Source organism: Syngnathoides biaculeatus, chromosome 15 (genome assembly GCF_019802595.1).
Source record: "Syngnathoides biaculeatus isolate LvHL_M chromosome 15, ASM1980259v1, whole genome shotgun sequence".
In the NCBI taxonomy this organism is placed as follows: Eukaryota; Metazoa; Chordata; class Actinopteri; order Syngnathiformes; family Syngnathidae; genus Syngnathoides; species Syngnathoides biaculeatus.
Window position 1 is genome coordinate 24,441,807 of NC_084654.1, and position 17,633 is coordinate 24,459,439.

The 17,633-nt window shown below is 48.7% G+C and overlaps 1 protein-coding gene across 10 annotated transcripts in view; it reads left to right on the forward strand.

Annotated features, from left to right (window-relative positions):
- Positions 1-17,633, forward strand: part of syne1b (spectrin repeat containing, nuclear envelope 1b) — a 92,236-nt gene that overhangs the window by 14,659 nt on the left and 59,944 nt on the right. For 8 of the 10 annotated variants that reach the window (XR_009798569.1, XR_009798570.1, XM_061844658.1 and 5 more), the window contains exons 6-37: positions 1,402-1,494; positions 1,684-1,850; positions 1,949-2,145; positions 2,252-2,361; positions 4,529-4,636; positions 4,707-4,844; positions 5,343-5,507; positions 5,721-5,833; positions 5,909-6,077; positions 6,156-6,252; positions 6,962-7,164; positions 7,652-7,816; positions 8,400-8,552; positions 9,088-9,231; positions 10,673-11,065; positions 11,146-11,310; positions 11,921-12,055; positions 12,138-12,296; positions 12,367-12,575; positions 12,812-12,920; positions 13,008-13,172; positions 13,304-13,471; positions 13,539-13,715; positions 13,808-13,948; positions 14,054-14,214; positions 14,285-14,435; positions 15,152-15,379; positions 15,792-15,890; positions 16,001-16,188; positions 16,314-16,437; positions 16,520-16,686; positions 17,340-17,493. Coding sequence is in view for 8 of the 10 variants with exons in the window: in XM_061844658.1 (XP_061700642.1) it covers positions 1,402-1,494; positions 1,684-1,850; positions 1,949-2,145; positions 2,252-2,361; positions 4,529-4,636; positions 4,707-4,844; positions 5,343-5,507; positions 5,721-5,833; positions 5,909-6,077; positions 6,156-6,252; positions 6,962-7,164; positions 7,652-7,816; positions 8,400-8,552; positions 9,088-9,231; positions 10,673-11,065; positions 11,146-11,310; positions 11,921-12,055; positions 12,138-12,296; positions 12,367-12,575; positions 12,812-12,920; positions 13,008-13,172; positions 13,304-13,471; positions 13,539-13,715; positions 13,808-13,948; positions 14,054-14,214; positions 14,285-14,435; positions 15,152-15,379; positions 15,792-15,890; positions 16,001-16,188; positions 16,314-16,437; positions 16,520-16,686; positions 17,340-17,493 (5,115 nt within the window). In the remaining 2 variants the exon portion in view is untranslated. Of the gene's footprint in view, positions 1-1,401; positions 1,495-1,683; positions 1,851-1,948; positions 2,146-2,251; positions 2,362-4,528; positions 4,637-4,706; positions 4,845-5,342; positions 5,508-5,720; positions 5,834-5,908; positions 6,078-6,155; positions 6,253-6,654; positions 6,676-6,961; positions 7,165-7,651; positions 7,817-8,399; positions 8,553-9,087; positions 9,232-10,672; positions 11,066-11,145; positions 11,311-11,920; positions 12,056-12,137; positions 12,297-12,366; positions 12,576-12,811; positions 12,921-13,007; positions 13,173-13,303; positions 13,472-13,538; positions 13,716-13,807; positions 13,949-14,053; positions 14,215-14,284; positions 14,436-15,151; positions 15,380-15,791; positions 15,891-16,000; positions 16,189-16,313; positions 16,438-16,519; positions 16,687-17,339; positions 17,494-17,633 lie in introns of all 10 variants that reach the window. The other 2 variants (XM_061844652.1, XM_061844653.1) reach the window with 2 other exon arrangements.

The window sequence follows — 17,633 nt, forward strand, 5'->3', positions numbered from 1 at the left end:
TTTTTGGCTTCACGTTTGCTGTGCTTTTCCTTCTTCAAAGGGAACATGTGGAAAATTGATGTGTTGTTGATGGTTTTATACAAATAATTTGGGTCCCTGAGTCTTTAAAAAAAAAAAAATTAAGTTGAGTTAACTGGCCCGAATTAAGAGCAGTGTATTTGCACCGTAATTTCCGCCCTACAGAGCGCACCTGATTATAAGCCTCACCCGGTACATTTGTAAAGGAAATACCATTTGGTACGTACAAAAGATGCACGTGTGTAAAAACCGCAAGCGCCCACATTGAAACATGAAATATTTACAGACGGTACACAGAAAGAGTTTTAATACCTTAGCCTAGCTTAACATAGCAACAACACGGTAGCACGAACAGAGCTGGTAAAAAAAAAAAAAACATACCGGTTAAAAAAAACAAAAAACTGCCGTACAGCTTCACAGCAGCGTGGTGCTAACGCAAGTGCGGCACTAACAGGGCCGGTTAAAAAAAAAAAAAAAAACATACCAGTAAAAATCACTGAGACACGGCAGTAACACAGCAGCAACACGCTAGCACCGGTTAAAAAAACATACAGGTAAAAGTCACTTTCTCGGCACATATATTCCACCGGTCTCACTCTTACCTTTTCCACTCGAGTGCTTCCTTACGGCCAATAGAAAAAATGCACAAATCAGCTGCAACGCTGCATTAGCCGCTGGCTTGAAAGCGTGTGAAAAAAGTCGCAGTTTATAGGCCGGAAATTACTTTTTTTTGTTTTTTTTTTTTTTTCACTTTTGAAGGGAGCACTTGCTGATCAGTGTATGTGGCGCACGCAGCAGACACATCCCCAATCCCGAATCGAGCCAAATTCAGAACAGGCAGCTCCCAAAGTAATGACCTAACTATTTGTACACAAACCACAAAAAAAGTCATTTTTGCATCAAATGTCCCACTTTTCCAATTAAGTGTGCTTACATCTGCTTTTCCAGCTTGAAAGGAACAATTTGCAAGTGTCTGGACAAGCTAGTGCCACTCCACGGAAGAAGAAGTTAACGTAGAGTCCGACAGTCTTAAAATACTGGAAACGTGTGGGAAGATGTTCCAAAGTTAATATCCGTACACTCCCGGGATGTAAATGAAGTTTTATCAGTGCTACGTGAGTTAGCGTATAACAGGACCATGCTGCCCCCTTTTGGTACATCGCTGACATGATCTGAGCTGCTAGCTTGCGCCGATTGCCCGCCGCTTGTTCCCGTCACGCCTCGTATGTTTTCTTTGTTTTTGTTGGTCTTGCCCACCAAAGTTCCAACTTTAAAGCCTGCGACATATTTTGGAACCATGCTAAACTCGAGAGGCATTTTTCGGGCTGTATGTTAGCGGCAAATGCTACCGTTGACGTTTCTTACGAGGAGTAATTGTTTCAGATCAAATTGGTTAACATTCACGCCACGGACGTCGCCGACGGACGACCCGCCATCGTTCTGGGGTTGATATGGACCATTATCCTCTATTTCCAGGTATGGCGAACCCCCGTTTTACCCCATCCTACAGACGTTTTTTTTTTTACTGTCACCGGGAGACATTATCATACAATCATGCAGACGCAAACGTTCTTCTTCGACTATTCTCGAGTGACTCAATGAGAAGTTTTCATTTTTGGCTGACGATAATGAACGAATGCCTCCGACCGTCTCGTCCTCGCTCAGATTGAGGAGTTGACCAGCAACCTTCCAGCCCTCCAGGCCTTGTCCTCAAGCAACTCCTCAGTGGAAAGTTCCGAAACTGGAAGTCCTCCCATGAAGAGAAAAGTGGTCAAGTTTCAGGGCAACGCCAAGAAGGCCCTGCTTCGATGGGTGCAGTCCACCGCCGCCAAGTATGTCCAAGTATATTTTTCTTCGCAATCCTCCTGCTGGGTTTTGTTTACAAGTGATGTCATCCGAGTCCGAACACGAGTCTCTTTCCGTTCCTCAGGCATCACGGGATCGAAGTGAAGGACTTCGGTCCCAGCTGGCGCGACGGAGTCGCCTTCCAGTCGGTGGTGCACGCCGTCCGGCCCGACCTGGTCGACATGGAGGCGGTGCGGCGCAGAGGCAACAGGGAGAATCTGGAGGAGGCTTTCGCGCTAGCGGAGAACGAGCTGGGCATCCCTCGTCTGCTGGACCCAGAAGGTGCCGGAAGCGCTCTTGTCGTTCGATACTTTAGAACTGAATTTGGGGGCGGGGAAGAAATTTTCCATTTGCTGAAGCTCGGTCCTGTTCTTTGATTGTTCTGCAGACGTAGACGTGGACAAGCCAGACGAGAAGTCCATCATGACGTACGTGGCCCAGTTCCTCAAGCACTACCCGAACCCTCGCCACTCGGAAACCGACGGACAGCACGAGGAGGTAGCAAAGGCAGAAAGGCGGCGAATGCAAACAGATTGGAATGATTTGATAGCAAGGCAACAAACACCTTTGAAAATCACCCAAACTCTCCCCTTTCGTGGAGGACCACAAAAATCAGAGTATTTGGATCCTGAGGACGATTACGAGTTAAACGAGAATCAATAGTCGATCAGTTGCCGATGAATTTATATCACTTTTTGCACCTCAATCATTGGAATCTGTTTCCGCCTTTTTTCTCCGCATTGCAAGACATTTTTCTTTGCTTCCTTCTTGTCCCCATGCTTTAATCTCACCGCACGAGCGCAACAAAATTTGTTTCCCACCCCCCGCCGAGCTTTGTCGTTTGTTGTTGTTTTTTTTTTTTTTTTTTTTTGCCTCCATCCGCTCGTGCGCACCCCGAAGCTGCGCCTCGGCTCCGTTCCGACGTTTGCGCTTCAGGTGAGCGGCCGCGTTGCGGAGTCGAGCGCGCGCACGCGCCGTCTTTTTCCTCCGCCCGCCTTCCTCGAATTCCTTTCTCTGATGGAGTCTCTTTTGTGTGCTTTGCCGCCTTCCCCGGATAGTTTGCCCCTCCGGACATCGAGCAAATGCTTGAGGTACGTCGGGCTCCCGCGCTCGTACTCGCGACCTTCTCAGTCTTTCAGACCGTGTGGTGTTTCCTCACTAATTCCCCCCCCCCCGCCACCCCCCGGGGGGGGTCTTTCTGGAATCCGGATTCACAAACCGAAAGCCTTCACAGCTCAGTAACATTACAGCCCTATTCTTATTATATGTTATTATTGTTTTTTTTTCCCAAACCTCTCAAAATTCTGCACATAGCATAACATAATGACGACATTTTTTTTAGAAGAACATTTAAAAACAAATGAGAAAAAAAAAAAAATCACATGCACTGTACACGTCTTCACAGCCTTTGCCATGAATCTCAAAATGCAGTTCCGCTGCATCCTGTTCCCATCATCATATTATCGTCCTTGAAATATTTCTGCAGCCTAACTGGGAGTTTGCAATTTCTTCAAGCAGTCGTTATGTATTTATTATTGCTTATGTATTTTAGATATTTATTTTATGACTTATTTATTACGTAGGTATTATATCATTACTACTATTACTACGATGAATATCTTTTTCTTCTTCTTTTCCTTTCGGCTTGTCCCGTACGGGGTCGCCACAGCGTGTCGTGTTTCCCCCTGTAAGCCTATCCCGTGCGTCCTCCTCACTGTCCTCATGTCTTTCCCTCACAACACCCATCAACCTTTTCTTTGGTCTTCCTCTCTCTCGCTCTTTTGCCCGGCAGCTCCATCCTCAGCACCCTTCTACCGATATACTGTATTTTCCCCACTATAAGGCGCACCGGATTATAAGGCGCCTAGAATAGACGTTACAGTAGAGGCCGGGGTTACGTTATGGAGCTGCACTAAAGGCTCGATATCGATCCGTATATAAGGCGCACCGGATTGTAAGGCGCGCTGTCGGCTTTTGAGAAGATTAAAGGCTTTTAGGTGCGCCTCAGAATGCGGAAAATGCGGTACTCGCTCTCTCGCCTCTGGACACGTCCAAACAATCGAAGTCTGCTCTCTCGAACCTTGCCTCCGAAACATCCAACTTTGTCTTGTTTTTTTTTTTGTCCACACATTGGGAGAGTCAGCCGCGCCTGATGAAGGCTGACAGTTGCCGAAACGTTGCGGATTGTAAGCTGACTCGACGGGAACAATTTGATGCGGGCGGATTCGATGGTAATTCATTGAATGCGTCTAAATTTGGAGGTGGGTCGGAATCTAATTAGTGTTAAACGGGAAGGACGTTGGCACGCATAATTTGTCTAATTGGACATGTCTTCTCCTTGTTTTCCTTTCGGCTTGTCCCGTTAGGGGTCTCTCCAAAACATCCAACTTTGGCCGGTCTCTGTCCGATCGCATTCGAGGAACAAGATGGCTGATTTCTTACTTCATTTTGAATGCATTTGCAAACGTTTTCCGTTTTAATTTTGGGGTTGTTTTGTGTAGAATTTCAAAAAATGAACTGATTCCATTTTGGAAATTTGGCCGTAACCTAAAAAGCAGAAAAAGGGAAGCACTGTGAGTGCTTTCTTGGTGCACTGTATAACAGATTGCCGGTGAGGGGTAGAAAACTGAAAAGCTGAAATGGCTGTAATGTGAAAATGTGACAGCGCGAGGAGCGCAAGATGCTGAGGGAGCTGAAGGTTTTCCTGGACCAGCTGGAGAGAGACGTGCTGAGGGCCCAGGGGGCCGAGGGCCACCTCACAGACAAGTACCAGGTACACGTACACAGCACACGCCGGAGAAAGCCGCTTCCTGCGGTTGTGAACCGCGCCGTCTTCCCCGCAGGCCTTCAAGAACTTCCGCGTGCAGTACGAGATGAAGAAAAAGCAGACGGATCCCCTGCTGCAGCCGTCGCACAAGGATGGGAAGCTGTCCACGGACCAAGCTCTGGTCAAGCAGGCCTGGGAGCGCCTGTCCGTCAGGGTGGGTGGGATTCTGTTGCTGTTGTGAGCCGTCTCAAGGTGACATACGGGTGTGGGACCCGGTACTGGATCCGCAGGCGTTTGTAGTGCCAATACAAAATCCTCGAGGTCGTGGCGTCAAGTTATGCTTGTTGGAATCGGATGCTAATCCCCTAATCCTAAATCGTGATTCATCATTTCCATATTTGCTCCAAGATGATTCCCGATTATGTGAACATTTTCTGGTATGACGAACCAAAGCTTGCAGTTGAAAATGATCGTTTTCTCGTCATTTCCCCGTCTGATCTGTTGCAATGTGAACATCAAATTTTCCTCCGTCTTCAGTGGCGGCCGGCGGAAGTTGAATTCATTCGTGTAACAGAAGCGATAGAAACAGGAGCTTTTGTTCACTTCTCCAGCTCAGAACTTTTCCAGGCTTGAACATGTGGATTTGTTTTGATGGTGAGATCTTTTTTTTTTTTTTTTTTTTTTTTTTTTTTTTAATGGGTGTCAACTCCAGCTGCTGGACTGGCACATCCACCTGGACAAGTCCCTGCCGGGTCCTCTGGGCGTGATCGGGGCCTGGTTGCACAGAGCCGAGATGGCCCTGAGGGAGGACATTCCCGTCCGCCACGCTTACGAGGAGACGGCCGGTGTTCTCCACAGGAAACTGGAGCAGCACAAGGTCAGCTTGGTTTTGGACTTTTGCGTCAGGTTGACTTGAAAGGAGACGATTTTATGAGATCTCAAATTGCAAAATTGCTCTAAAGGAACCTCCCTTTCAGACACAAAACCAGCCACCGCAAGTCATTTCTGCCGCTGTGGTGATGGGCATGCCGGTTCTTTTTCGCAGAAGCATTCTCTACTAAATCGGACCTTTTGCGTTCGACTGTCACAGGAGGTGTTAAAAAACTTGGAATCGCACAGGCAACCCTTCCAGCAGATCCACCGAGACAGATCGGTCAACGGCGTCCCGGTTCCGCCGGAACAGCTCCAAGATTTGGCCGAGCGGTAAGACGTCTGGCGTGTGCCCATCGAGCAGCGAAGCGAGGGGGGAAAAAAATCGAGCACGCCTTCAATCTCCAGGTTCAATTTCGTGTCCGCGTCGTCGCACGGCCACTTGATCAAACTGGAATTCTGGGAGATGAAGTATCGGCTGATGGCCTTTCTGCAGCTGGCCGAGTCCAAACTCAAGTCCTGGATCGTTAAATACAGCAGGCGGGACTCGGTGGAGCTCCTGTTGCAGAGCTATCTTGTGAGTTTGGCGTATCGTTGCCGCGGCCCGGCGGAGGCGCCCTGCAAACCTTTTCATCCGGACCTTTTATTTCTCCAGACCTTCATTGAGGGCCACAGGTTCTTCGAGCAGTACGAGATCCTCTTTTCGGCACTCAAGCAAGCAGCGGACGTCTACGTCAAGTCGGACAGTTCTAGTAAGCCCGAGTTATCGCACGTAATACTGCTCGCAAAAAGTTGGGGATGTTGAGGTTTCGGGATGCTAATCAGTCCCCTTCGTCCTTATCTAGACAAACCGTTGCCATGGTGACAGTTCACGTTTGTTGTCAAATTCCTACACAATCGGTGTTTTTTTTTTTTCTCCTCACACTTCCCGATTGGAATTCATTACCCGGACTCAAAACCACAACTTAAAAATATTATAGCGGGCTTGAAACCCTACAGAAGGTCATATTGAATTCACATATTATAGTGCATATTCCATTTATGCATAAATTTCAGCCAAAAGGCCAATATCCTCATAACTTCTGCGGGTAGTCTGTGCGCTGCACTGTCTGTCGTTGGTCTTGACGTAAACAGATGATGATTTCATGTTGTAGGGTCTAAGACCTGCAACAAAGGTAAGTCCAAAAAAAGGGAATCCGAGCTCTAAACTTGCTTGCGGGTGGCTTCACTTTTTCCCCTTTTCTCTTAACACCTCAAATAATTCTGTTCATTTTCATGCTCTATGACACCGAACTAACGCCAAAAAAAAATTTTGCTCGAGTGGTTAGCAGATGTAGTTCTTGAGTTCTAAAGTCCCGGGGTTTCCAATTCATAGAAAATACATTAACGGGAGTATGGAAAATGACATTTTCCGCATGCTTTATTTCACCAAACGTGATTCATACCCTCACACGCACGTAGTTGACGAAGCGGAGGGCGTGAGCAAATTCCTCGGCGACGCCACGGCTCAGTGGAAAAACCTGGCGCTGGAGGTCCGCAGCGTTCGTAGCATGCTGGAGGAGGTCATCTCCAACTGGGAGAAGTACGCTGGCGCAGTGGCGGCGCTGCAGGCCTGGCTGGAGGACGCCGAACACGTGCTCAACCAGTCGGAGAGCGCCAAGCGCGTAAGTAACGCGGGGGACGCTTGAAGGAACATTTTTCCACCCCTCCCGGTTCAAATGAAATCTCGAGGCACATGTTTTACATAAAAAAGATAACAGCACCCCACCACAGCAGAAATGTCTGAATAGTAAATGTACAACTAATCGATATCTCCACGAAAAGGCTTTATATTTTCCTATCGGTGTCATGCGGTGGCAGCAAATCTCTTCTTTTGTCTCAATGAAACTCCTCAATTTATGTATTTCCACATGCAGTGGAAACAATTGGTGTGACGTCAGAGTCCTTTTGACATTTTTGATATCTGCATGGTGGGAGTGGACACTGCAGCTGTTTCGCAGATCAAATAAGTCAACAATAACGAGCCTTCAAGATGGTTATTGAAACTCCTGCTTGAGGTTGACTGTCAGTAGATTGGATCCGTAAGCGCGGACACTAAATCAGTAAAGAACCCAGCTCAGTGCTTTCCCGTTTTGCTCCGTTTTCATTCAGGATTTCTTCCGCAACCTGTCCCACTGGGTCCAGCAGCACATGGACATGAACGACGCCGGCAACTTCCTCATCGAGACCTGCGACGACAGCGTTTCGCGGGACCTCAAGCAGCAGCTCCTCCTTCTGAACGGCCGATGGCGGGAGCTCTTCGTCAAAGTCAAATACGTAAATGAAGTCATTTTTTTTCACGCTTTCAAGCAGAGGTGGGGGAGCCGAGTCACATGACTACTACTACGAGCGAGATTATATCATTTGATATGTTAGGACTGTCTTGAAATTCAAACGGGGCCTCGACTGGACTTACCTGATTTTTTTTTTTTTTTTTTTTTCCGCTGGGACTTGGGACTACAAATTGGAGGTTTTAGACTTGCGCTTGACCGATGACTGTCACAAATGTGACTTACTCCCGCTCGTCCTTGACAGTAGGAGTGACCGTTGTTGTTGTCGTCTACGACGGTCGTTATTCTGTATCAAGGTCCAGAAAGTGAGCCACATCAGCCGGGGCGCTCCACAGGGGTTCCGCCGTCAGCTCGGTCGGTTTTTGACCACAGTTGAAGAGATGACTGCCGTCGTGGGGGGGGGGGGGGGACGTCACACGACGGGCACTTAGTTGTCGAGTCGACGCCGATAGTTGTTGAGCTTGTGACGTACTTGGGGGTTCGAGACTCGGGGTGAAGAGGCCTGGCCCAGGCACGTAGATCCATCTGGAACGAGCACCAGGAGTGACCGTCAGCTGTTTTGTCGGCAGTACGCGAGGGCGGACGAGGTGGACAAGTTGAGGCACGACTACCAGGACGGCATCAACACCTTGAAGATGTTCATGGACGCCACCGATGAGAAGTTGAACGCTGCCGTGCAAGTGTCTTTCCTCAACGTGCGCACGTTTGCTCAGGATGTCGAGGTAAACGGAGGCGCTCGCGCTTTTCCCGAGTCTTGTTTGGAAAAGGCAAATTGTCGATCCGAAGTATCCGTTGAGAGTCTCAAGTCATTTAGGTCGCGCTAAGACGTACGAGTTGAAATGAGGCGGCTGACCTGTTTTTGGTTGCTGAGGACCGAGTCCTCGACATCGGTCAGACAATGCGACCCCACAGTATAACCTTTTTCGGCTCCAGGATCTTCAAAAGACGGGAGATTGCTTGCGTGTCCCAATTCCGGACAGCAATGTTCTGACATCTCTCACCCAAAGACCGTCTCGCTCTTTGAGAAAGGTGACTAGCCGCTAAGGAGCAATTTTGTGACTTCACACAAAGAAACGCTAATGTGACCACGCCATCAGAGACACAAGTAGCTGAACCCTAGACCTCAAACGTCGAACTGTCGAGGCTAAAGGTGAACCGTCTTCAGCAACCAAGATGAGCCTCCATTCAGCTTTTGGGGATGCACCTTAGGTGTGAAGGCACGTCAAAGCCCGCCCCCTGACCCCTTCCCTCCCGCAGGAAATCAAGCACAAAATGCCGGGGATGGAGGCGGCGTGTAAGGCGGCGGGTCGCACCGCTCAGCTGCTGAGCAAAGACACCGCCCAGGAGGAAGTGACTCAGATGACGACAGTGATGGCCTCCGTCAAAGAGCAGCTCAGCAAGGTGCGGCCACGGCAGGTTTATGTGCGAATTTCAGACTTTTTGACGAAAGGAAACCCCCACAAAAGAAGCAATTTTAAGAGGGTCAGTTGTCTCATTGTTTTCAAATCAGAGTTCCTAATATTGCCTGCAGTCATTTTAGAGCATTGAGCATCTTTCAACACCCTCCGAATATTCTACACTGTCCCCATAGAAGCATCGTACCAAAAAAAAAAAAAAAAAAAAAGGCCAGGCTTGCGTCTTTCACACAAAAAAGATTTCTCATTTTCTGTTCTTGCCAATAAGAAGTAGCAAGTAGGTTGTTTTCGCCAAAAACACCGTAATAAAGTTATTCACTTTTCTTCCTCATAATAACTGTGCCTGCAATACTGCATCTGATCTGTCAGGAACTTTGGAGGCCATCCTAGAGTGAAACGGTCGTGAATGGATGTCAAAGGCATTTGCAGTTTTTAGCCACATAAGGGAAATTTCGAAGATTAAACTTGCTGCAGTGTACCATTCAAAGGAGGTCGTCAAAACATTTGTCGGCCACAAGAAAAAAAAACAACCAAAAAAAAAAAAAAACCCCACAAATTCAAAGGTTAACAGATTGTCACGTTAAGTTTACCTGGAAAGTTTTAGTATATTGGTTTATTTTATTTATTATTATTTTTTTTTTTAGGTTCGCCCTGAAATTTCACACGAAGGCCCGGTACCCCCAACTTTTTGTGTGTACCCAAATTTCTGGACTACAAGCCGAACCTGATTATAAGCCTCACCCAGTACATTTTTCAACATACATAAGCCGCACCTGTCTATAAGCCGCATGTGCCCACATTGAAACACGAGATATTTACAAAGAAAGACGGTACACAGAAAGAGTTTTCAACGTTTTAATAATAATAAGCTTTTCTTTGCAAACAGTGCCTGTGACGCGGCATTCACACGGCAGCAATACGGTCGTAACGCACCACTAACAGGGCTGGGTCCAAAAAAAAAACCATACCGGTAAAAGTCACTGAAACATGGCAGTAGCACAGCAGCAACACGCTTCAGGCCACCTGCTTTTATTACCCCTGAAAGTTTTTTTCTTCTTTTTCCATTGCTCCGGTTCATCCCGCTGCCGTTTCCAGCGTCTCACCATCAATTCATTCATGCCTAGTTTACGTGCAGCAGCTCTGTTTCCTTCTTTATCGGCCAGCTCAATTGCTTTTCACGTAAAAGTTGCGCGTGTTCGCGCTAATTTTATTCATCCACAAAGCGCGAAGTTCCATGAAACTTGCGTCTTCATCGACACACATATTCCACCTGTCTCGCTCTTAGCTTGGCGGCGGTTAGCAAAAGTGCGTAAATTAGCCGCATCATTGCGAAAGCCGCAGGGTTGGATGCGTCGCGGCTTATAGTTCGTAAATGACGGGACTGTGTTTTGCCATCTTTTTTCTCATCTTTGCCCCGGTGCCATCAGGTGAGAGAGCGATGTCTGCCTCTGCTGAAGGAGTCTCAGTCCCTCTTGGCTCCCTTGGAAGAAATGGAGAAGAACATCACCGGGTTCTACCAGGCCCTGGAGAAGGCCAGCCACGTCACGAGCGGCGGCGACTCCGAGGGGCCCGCCGTGGACTTCAAACAGAAATGCCAGGTGATCCCGAAGAAGAGTTCAAGGCGTCCACTGGCCGCGGGGCTCACGCCTCGTTTGTCGCAGGAGCTGGCGGCCGCCACGCAAAACTGCAAGAAGTGTCTGCTGGTGATCGAGAAGAACCACCGGACGATCCTGAAGCTCGTGGACGCCGGTAAAACACTGCAGCACATGGACATGAGCCTCCTGGAGAAAAGAGTAGCCGACCTCCAAGCCTCCTCGCGGGTAAAGGTCCTTCCGCTCCCCCGAAGCCAATCGTGCATTTGAGGTTCATCTGGCAATCTTCCCTGGTGGCGTGCACGCAGGCCATGTTCGGGGAAGCGACCGAGTGGAGGAAGCAGGTGGAGGCCAACAGCAGCCTCGTGAAGAGATTCGACGAGTCCCGCTCAGAGCTGGAGAAGGTTCTGAAGATGGCGGAAAGTTGGATGACCGAAAGCGGCGACCCGGAGGAGCTGCTGACGAAGCACACGGTGAGGAAACGGGAAGGTAACGTAAAGAAGTTTGAGTACGCTACCTCAACACCCGATCAGTCCACTTTCCACTCTGCCTCAAAGGGCCCATCGGAACTTTCGGGTTCTTATTGTGAGCCTTCTTCTTCGAGCTTCTGCGTCAAGTTGATTACTTGAGAAAAGTGCTGATCTGTGTACCCGAAGCCGTTTTCTTTCTTAGCGTCTGATCATTTCAGGTATTTATTTGGTGGCTGGTGATGGAAGTTTGCTAATTTTGAGGGAGGGTTTTGCTTTGGAACTTGATCATTTGAGGGGGGTGTTGATTATTTGAAGTTTGTTTGTCGTGAGTGGATGATTATTTGAGGAAAGCACGTTCCTTTTGTTTCCCGTTATCGGGTTTGCAGTTGACTACTTGAGCGAAGGGTTTGCCTTGGAGTCGATGTTTATTTCTTTATCTTTCCTAATGTGCTGATTATTCGACATGATTACGTTGATGGATGGACGAGGGAATTTGCTCATTTGTTGCACGTTGTCTTTCTTAGAATGCTGAAAGAGTTCTTCCCATTGGAAATACACGTCGGGTATTTTCCTTTGACACGTCCATAAAGCAAACATTTTGTGGTTTTGGCAGGAGTTCTTTGGGCAACTAGACCAGCGCGTCCTCAACACGTTCCTCAAGGCTTGCGACGAGCTCACTGACATTTTGCCCGAGCAGGAGCAACAGTCGCTGCAGGAAACCGTGAGGACGCTGCACAAAAACTGGAAGGTGAGTTCACGAAGCGAAAGTGAACAGCACGAGAGATGTTTGTCTCTTGACTGGTGACTCTTGGGTATCCTCGTTCTGCCAGGACGTCCAGACCGACGCTCCCTTCCACCTCCTCCACCTCAAAGCGGAGGCGGAGGGGAGCAAGCTGGCCCCGTTGCTGCAGGAGTGTCGGGCCGAAGTGAACCGCGAGAACCGCCATCTTGCCAGCACGGGCAGCGAGAGGCTCATCAAGGAGCACCGGGTGAGCGACAGAGTCTGCGAAAGTCTGTCGAGTTCACTGAGACCGGGGATGCCCTCGGGTCCTCTTTCAGGCCTTCTTCAGAGAAAAGGGACCTCAGTCGCTATGTGAGAAGAGGCTGCAACTGATGGAGGAATTCTGTCAGAAGCTCCCCGAGGGCGACTCCGCCCACCAGACCCTTGACAAGTTCAGGAAGGACTACGCTGAGGTCAGCGAGGAGATTGAAAACACCCATCAGAAGCTCATGCAGAACGCAGACAAGTGGAAGGACTACAACGCAAGGTAGCCTCATCTCAAATGACGCCTTCCCAAAGTACGTGAGGAACGACGCTCCTCCGCCCTTTTGCAGTACTCGCAGACAGTTAACAATAGTCAGCTTTCAGGATGAACCAAAAATGCATTCGAACCTCGTCAAGTGAACCTTCTATAAATCCTTTGACTGCACGTTTCAGTGCTTTTTACTTCTTGGGTTCTTTTTAGTATCCAGTATCTACTCCATACTTGTGGCATGTCAACAGATATGCCGAACTTTCCTGCTGGTTGATATCTAAAGAGAGCCAACTCCGACTCCTGAGAAACCGGGCGGGCGACCCCAGAAAATACAGTCAGGTCAAGGCTGCCATCACGGTATTTTTTCAAAATCCGTCTTTCTGTCTTTCACTCTCGGCACGCGCGTCTTTCATTTTGCTTCTCCCTCGCCGCGCTTTGCCGCAGGAGCTTCGCAACCACGCCGAGCTACAGGAAGGGAACCTCAACTGGCTGAAAGCCCGTATGGCCGTCCTGATCGAGATCTGCGCCGACAGCGACGCGCAGAGCAAAGGAAGTGCCCTCGGCAAACTCTCGGCTGATTTTAAAGGTCTTCTCCTGTCTCTCATCGAGGTGGGTGACTTTCCCTGCAACTTGAAACCGACCTGACGTTTCTTGGGTGATCATAATAACAAAGAAAAGAAGCTTGACATCCTTGACGATCAATGTACACAATTTATCCGTACACCTTCGGTGGGATTTAGGCTGAGAAGATGGTCCTGGCCGTGGGTGACTGCGTGCAGTTTAGGGAGGAGGTGCAGACGACTTTGGACGATCTCCTCCGAGCGCAGAAAGAAGCTCAGGCCGAGGTCTCCAGAATCTTGGACTGTCCCACCGTGAGAGAAGCCCAGCAACTGCTGCTCGTTCACCAGGTATCGTCCCGCTTTAGAGAGCTTTCACAATGGAAGTCCGGATGGGTCTAAATGGTGGTCTCCCCAGCAACTCGTGAAACGGCTGAAGCTGAAGAGGAAGGACGTTCAGCAGCTGGTCAGCAGGGGGCAGCAGCTGCAGGCCGAGGAAGGCCTCGGGGAGACTCTGCAGCAGGATTTGCACAGTCTGGAGAACACCCTCAGCAAAATGGAGCAAAATATGGATTCGCAGGAGCAAAGCCTTGAGGTGGGCCACTGGGATTCTTTCTCGAGGGAGATTTTTTTTTTTTTTTCCATGGAATTATTTCGTATTCACAAGCGATGTTTTGTCACCGTCAGGTCACGCTGGCGGCCTGGCAGGAGTTTGACAGCCAGCGGGAGGCAGTCCGCCAGTTTGTCAGCAAGGCTCGATCCACAATGGAGCGAGACCTGAACTTCACGAGTCCTGAAAGCCTGGCCGTAGAACTTGACCAGTCCAGAGTGAGCACAACTTTGATCTCTGACAAGTTTACACAGCGTGTACGCACAAATGCGAGGTGAACTTGTCCACCGTCATTAATTCTGTGAATGCGTTTGTGTGAACAGACGCTTCTGAAGCAATGCGGAGCTGAGGCCTCGCACATGAACACTTTGCTCAAGAGAGCCACGGAAATCCAACTGGGCCCAAAGAACAAGACTCTGCTCCTGCAGCAGGGGCGTTGCCTCAGCGATCAAGTGGACGAAGTGGAGGCTGGCCTCAAAAAGGGGTACGCCTATTGAAAGACAAGTATTTCTTCCATCCCGAGCTCTTTTGCAACGTCTGCTCTTGCGCGCTAGTGTGAAAACAGGAGAGCAAATGAAGATGAAGTGGGATCGCTTCGGAGCCCAGTTTGACGCTTTTTCCTCGTGGATATCTGACAAGGAGAAGCAACTGGACACCTTGAAGGGATCCGCTTTGCCACTCGAGCAACAGATCAAGATCGTGAAGGTACTTCAATCCACAGACAGACAGACAGCGCGTCCTTTTGCAGCATCGGACTTTTAACTCCTTACGACGTGGACGCGATTCTTGAGGTGTGTCGTGATGACGCCGTTTAAGCACGGTTCAGCTGTGTTGAACTTTTTGCACTTAATCTCAACTCAACATTTGGAGCTCAAGTCATCCTCGCCCTTTGACATGAATGGAAATGCCCTTCATGTGTTCCCGACTCCTCCCTCACAAAATTGTAACGTGTTTTGTCTTTTACAAATATTTAATATCAGACTCATTACATGGTAAATGTACACGAGTAAAACATAGCAGTACAGTACGTCCGCCAGTAATGTTTGCGGTCCTTCACAGAGGATAAAGAATATATGAGAGTACTTTTACATTGTCTCCACGTGTGGCTGTACTGTTTGTGTTGAAATATCGGTTGCCTAAAGGCTTAGAACGCAATAATCAGCATCTCGCGCTGCCGTTCCCTGGCAATGTACAGCCTGAAACACCTTTTTTGACGAACATTTACCGATTTAATCTGACAAACTGGTCAAGTAAAAAGCGAACAAACGACGCCTCGTGTCTTGTAAAAAAACCGAGCCCGATTCCCTTCTGATGTGAAGGAATCACAGTACTTTAAGCATGTTCATCCATGAGCCAAGTATTTTTGTCAAGTGGTTCTCGGTGTAAGAAGTTTGAGAACCGCTGTGTTATCACGTGTTCAGGACGTAGCGGCGGAGCTCCGGGAGCGAGCTGAGGTTCTCCCCCGACTGGAGTCGGACTCTCAGGACGTGGCTCGGTTCGTTTCGTCGGGCGAGGGGGCCCGCATCAAGTCCCGCCTGACCCAAATCGGACGCTACTGGGACGAGCTGAGGGAGAGCGTGCGGCAGCTTGACGGGCAGCTCCGGGAAAGCTCCTCACACCAGCAGAAGTTTGCGCAGAGCTTCCGGGAGGTGCAGTCACGGAAATGATTCTGAAAAGTATTGGTTTGGAACGTTGGCCTCACAGTTCTGAGGTCCCGCCTGGGTGGAGTTTGCATGTTCTCCCTGTGCCTGGATGGCTTGTGTCCGGGTGGGCACTCCGGTTTCCTCCCACATCCCAAAATCATGAAACTAAATTTGCCCCAAGGGTGCGACTGTTGTTTGTCTCCATGTGCCCTGCGATTGACAGCTGGGTTAGGCTCCACCACACCTTTGTGAGGATAATGGATGGATTTTTTTCAATTCTGGTCCAAATGAATCCGTTTCGACTTCAAACATTTTCTTTGGCTTATTATCCGAGGTCTTCTCGAGGGGGCAGCAGTGTCAAGCCAGACTTCCGTTTCATTTTTGGTTTTCCTTTTTAGAGTAATTTCTGCTTTTCTAGGCACAAGCATCGCTCTGTGAGCTCCAGTCCAAGCTGGAAGAGCCGATCAAAACATGCAGTTCCTCGTCGGACACCTACAGAGCCCTTCAAAACCACGTGGTACTTGACTCTCATGCTGTGATATCGTTTAGATTCACAGCCCGCATCGTCTTTATACTCAAAAGCTGCCAACGTGGACCGACTGTCCGTCTCGTTTGCCTGCCTCCCAGGACGTCTCTCAGCAACTGGACAGGCTGAAGGGGACTTTGCTCTCCCTGTCCGCCGGCGCCAGGCGGCTCAGAGACCGAGAGCAAGCGGAGGGCGCTGTGAAGGAGCTAAATGCCAGCTTTGAACAAAACGCTCGGGGAGCCAAAATCAAACAGGCCACTCTGGAGTCCCTGCTGACGGTTTGGCAAAGGTAAGAAACGACCTTTTGAAAATGGATTTGATAAACCAATTCAACTTCCAAGTCGGGATGCCACTTTATCTTTACATGAAACGGTTTGAGCCTTGAGTTCCGTTGTGTGGATGGACTGACCGCAGGTTTGAAAAACAGCGTTGCAACTTCATTTCCTGTCTGGAGAGGAGCGAATTTGCAGTCAAAACCGAGAGTCAGTGTCTGTCGGCCGACAGAGCAAAACTCTGCAACGAGCTGCAGGACGTGCAGGTACGTGAAATGTGTTCTCCCTTAACTTGACACAAAAGCAAATGTCTGTTTTTGGCCATAAATGAACTGCTTTTCCTTTCAGGCCTTGCACTCGGAGGTCCAGACTCTCGGACCCTCTCACGCTGAGCTGACGTCTGCCGGGACGTCTCTTTATCAAACTGCTCCGGATGACAGAGCGAGCCAGCTGAGGGAAGAGCTTGACGGACTGCAGAGGAGGCTGCGTGCCCAAAATGAAGCCCTTCCTAAAAGGTCATTAGAAACACACCGGTTCAGACGGACGTCCATAGAATCAACCACATTCTCCCCCCCCCCCCTTCTGTCATCCCAAGACTTTACTCAACATTATTTATTTATTTTTTTTAATTTTTATATTAGCTGCGCCTTGAGATACAAGAGACTACGAGCTGTTTTTTGGTTGATTTTCTTTTCTTGGACATATGATCGCTGCATGCTGGCTGTGCACTCAACTCTCTTCACAATAAGTCGCACTTTGACAAAGAGAAATGTTCTCGGAAAACTTCAGTTGAGGTTTACTGTCAAACTAAAGATAAAACGAGGAGAATTTAGCCTTGTGTCTTAAAAAAACAACCACCTAGCTCAGCCTTCTCGTCCTCGAGCTGAATGTTGACATTGCGTCTATGCTCAATGTTATAGTTTCTTAAGCAATGGATTGAACACAAAGGGTGCAGTAATACATAGAGAAAAACAAATCCTTTTCCTCATCATCTGCTAAGAATGACTAATATTAGTATCATACTAATCAGCCAACAGGAGTTGGGAATTCTCAAAAAAACGTGTTTTTGCCCCCAGCTCTCTCGTTTATAAAATGTGCTTACTTAAATCGACATAATCTAATAATACCAACTAAGGAAATCGCACCGCCTTTTTTTTCCCCCCTCCAGAATCCACCAGCTCCAGAATCACTTGGCCCTTCTCGAGCAACTTGACCGAGACCTTCAGAAGTTCTCGCAGTGGAGTGAGACCATGCTTTCCGGTCTACACTCCGCTTCTCAAATTAGCATCGGCGACCTGTCCTCGGCCAGCGCGCGAGTGAACGTAAGTGACGCGTGGCACATCGAATCGGGAACACATTTTCCAAACGGGGCTGTCGTTCAATCATTCCATTTTCAATTCAAAGATCCCAAAAATGAAAAATTTACCTTTTTTTTTTTGGGGGGGGGGGGGCGCCACCTCCA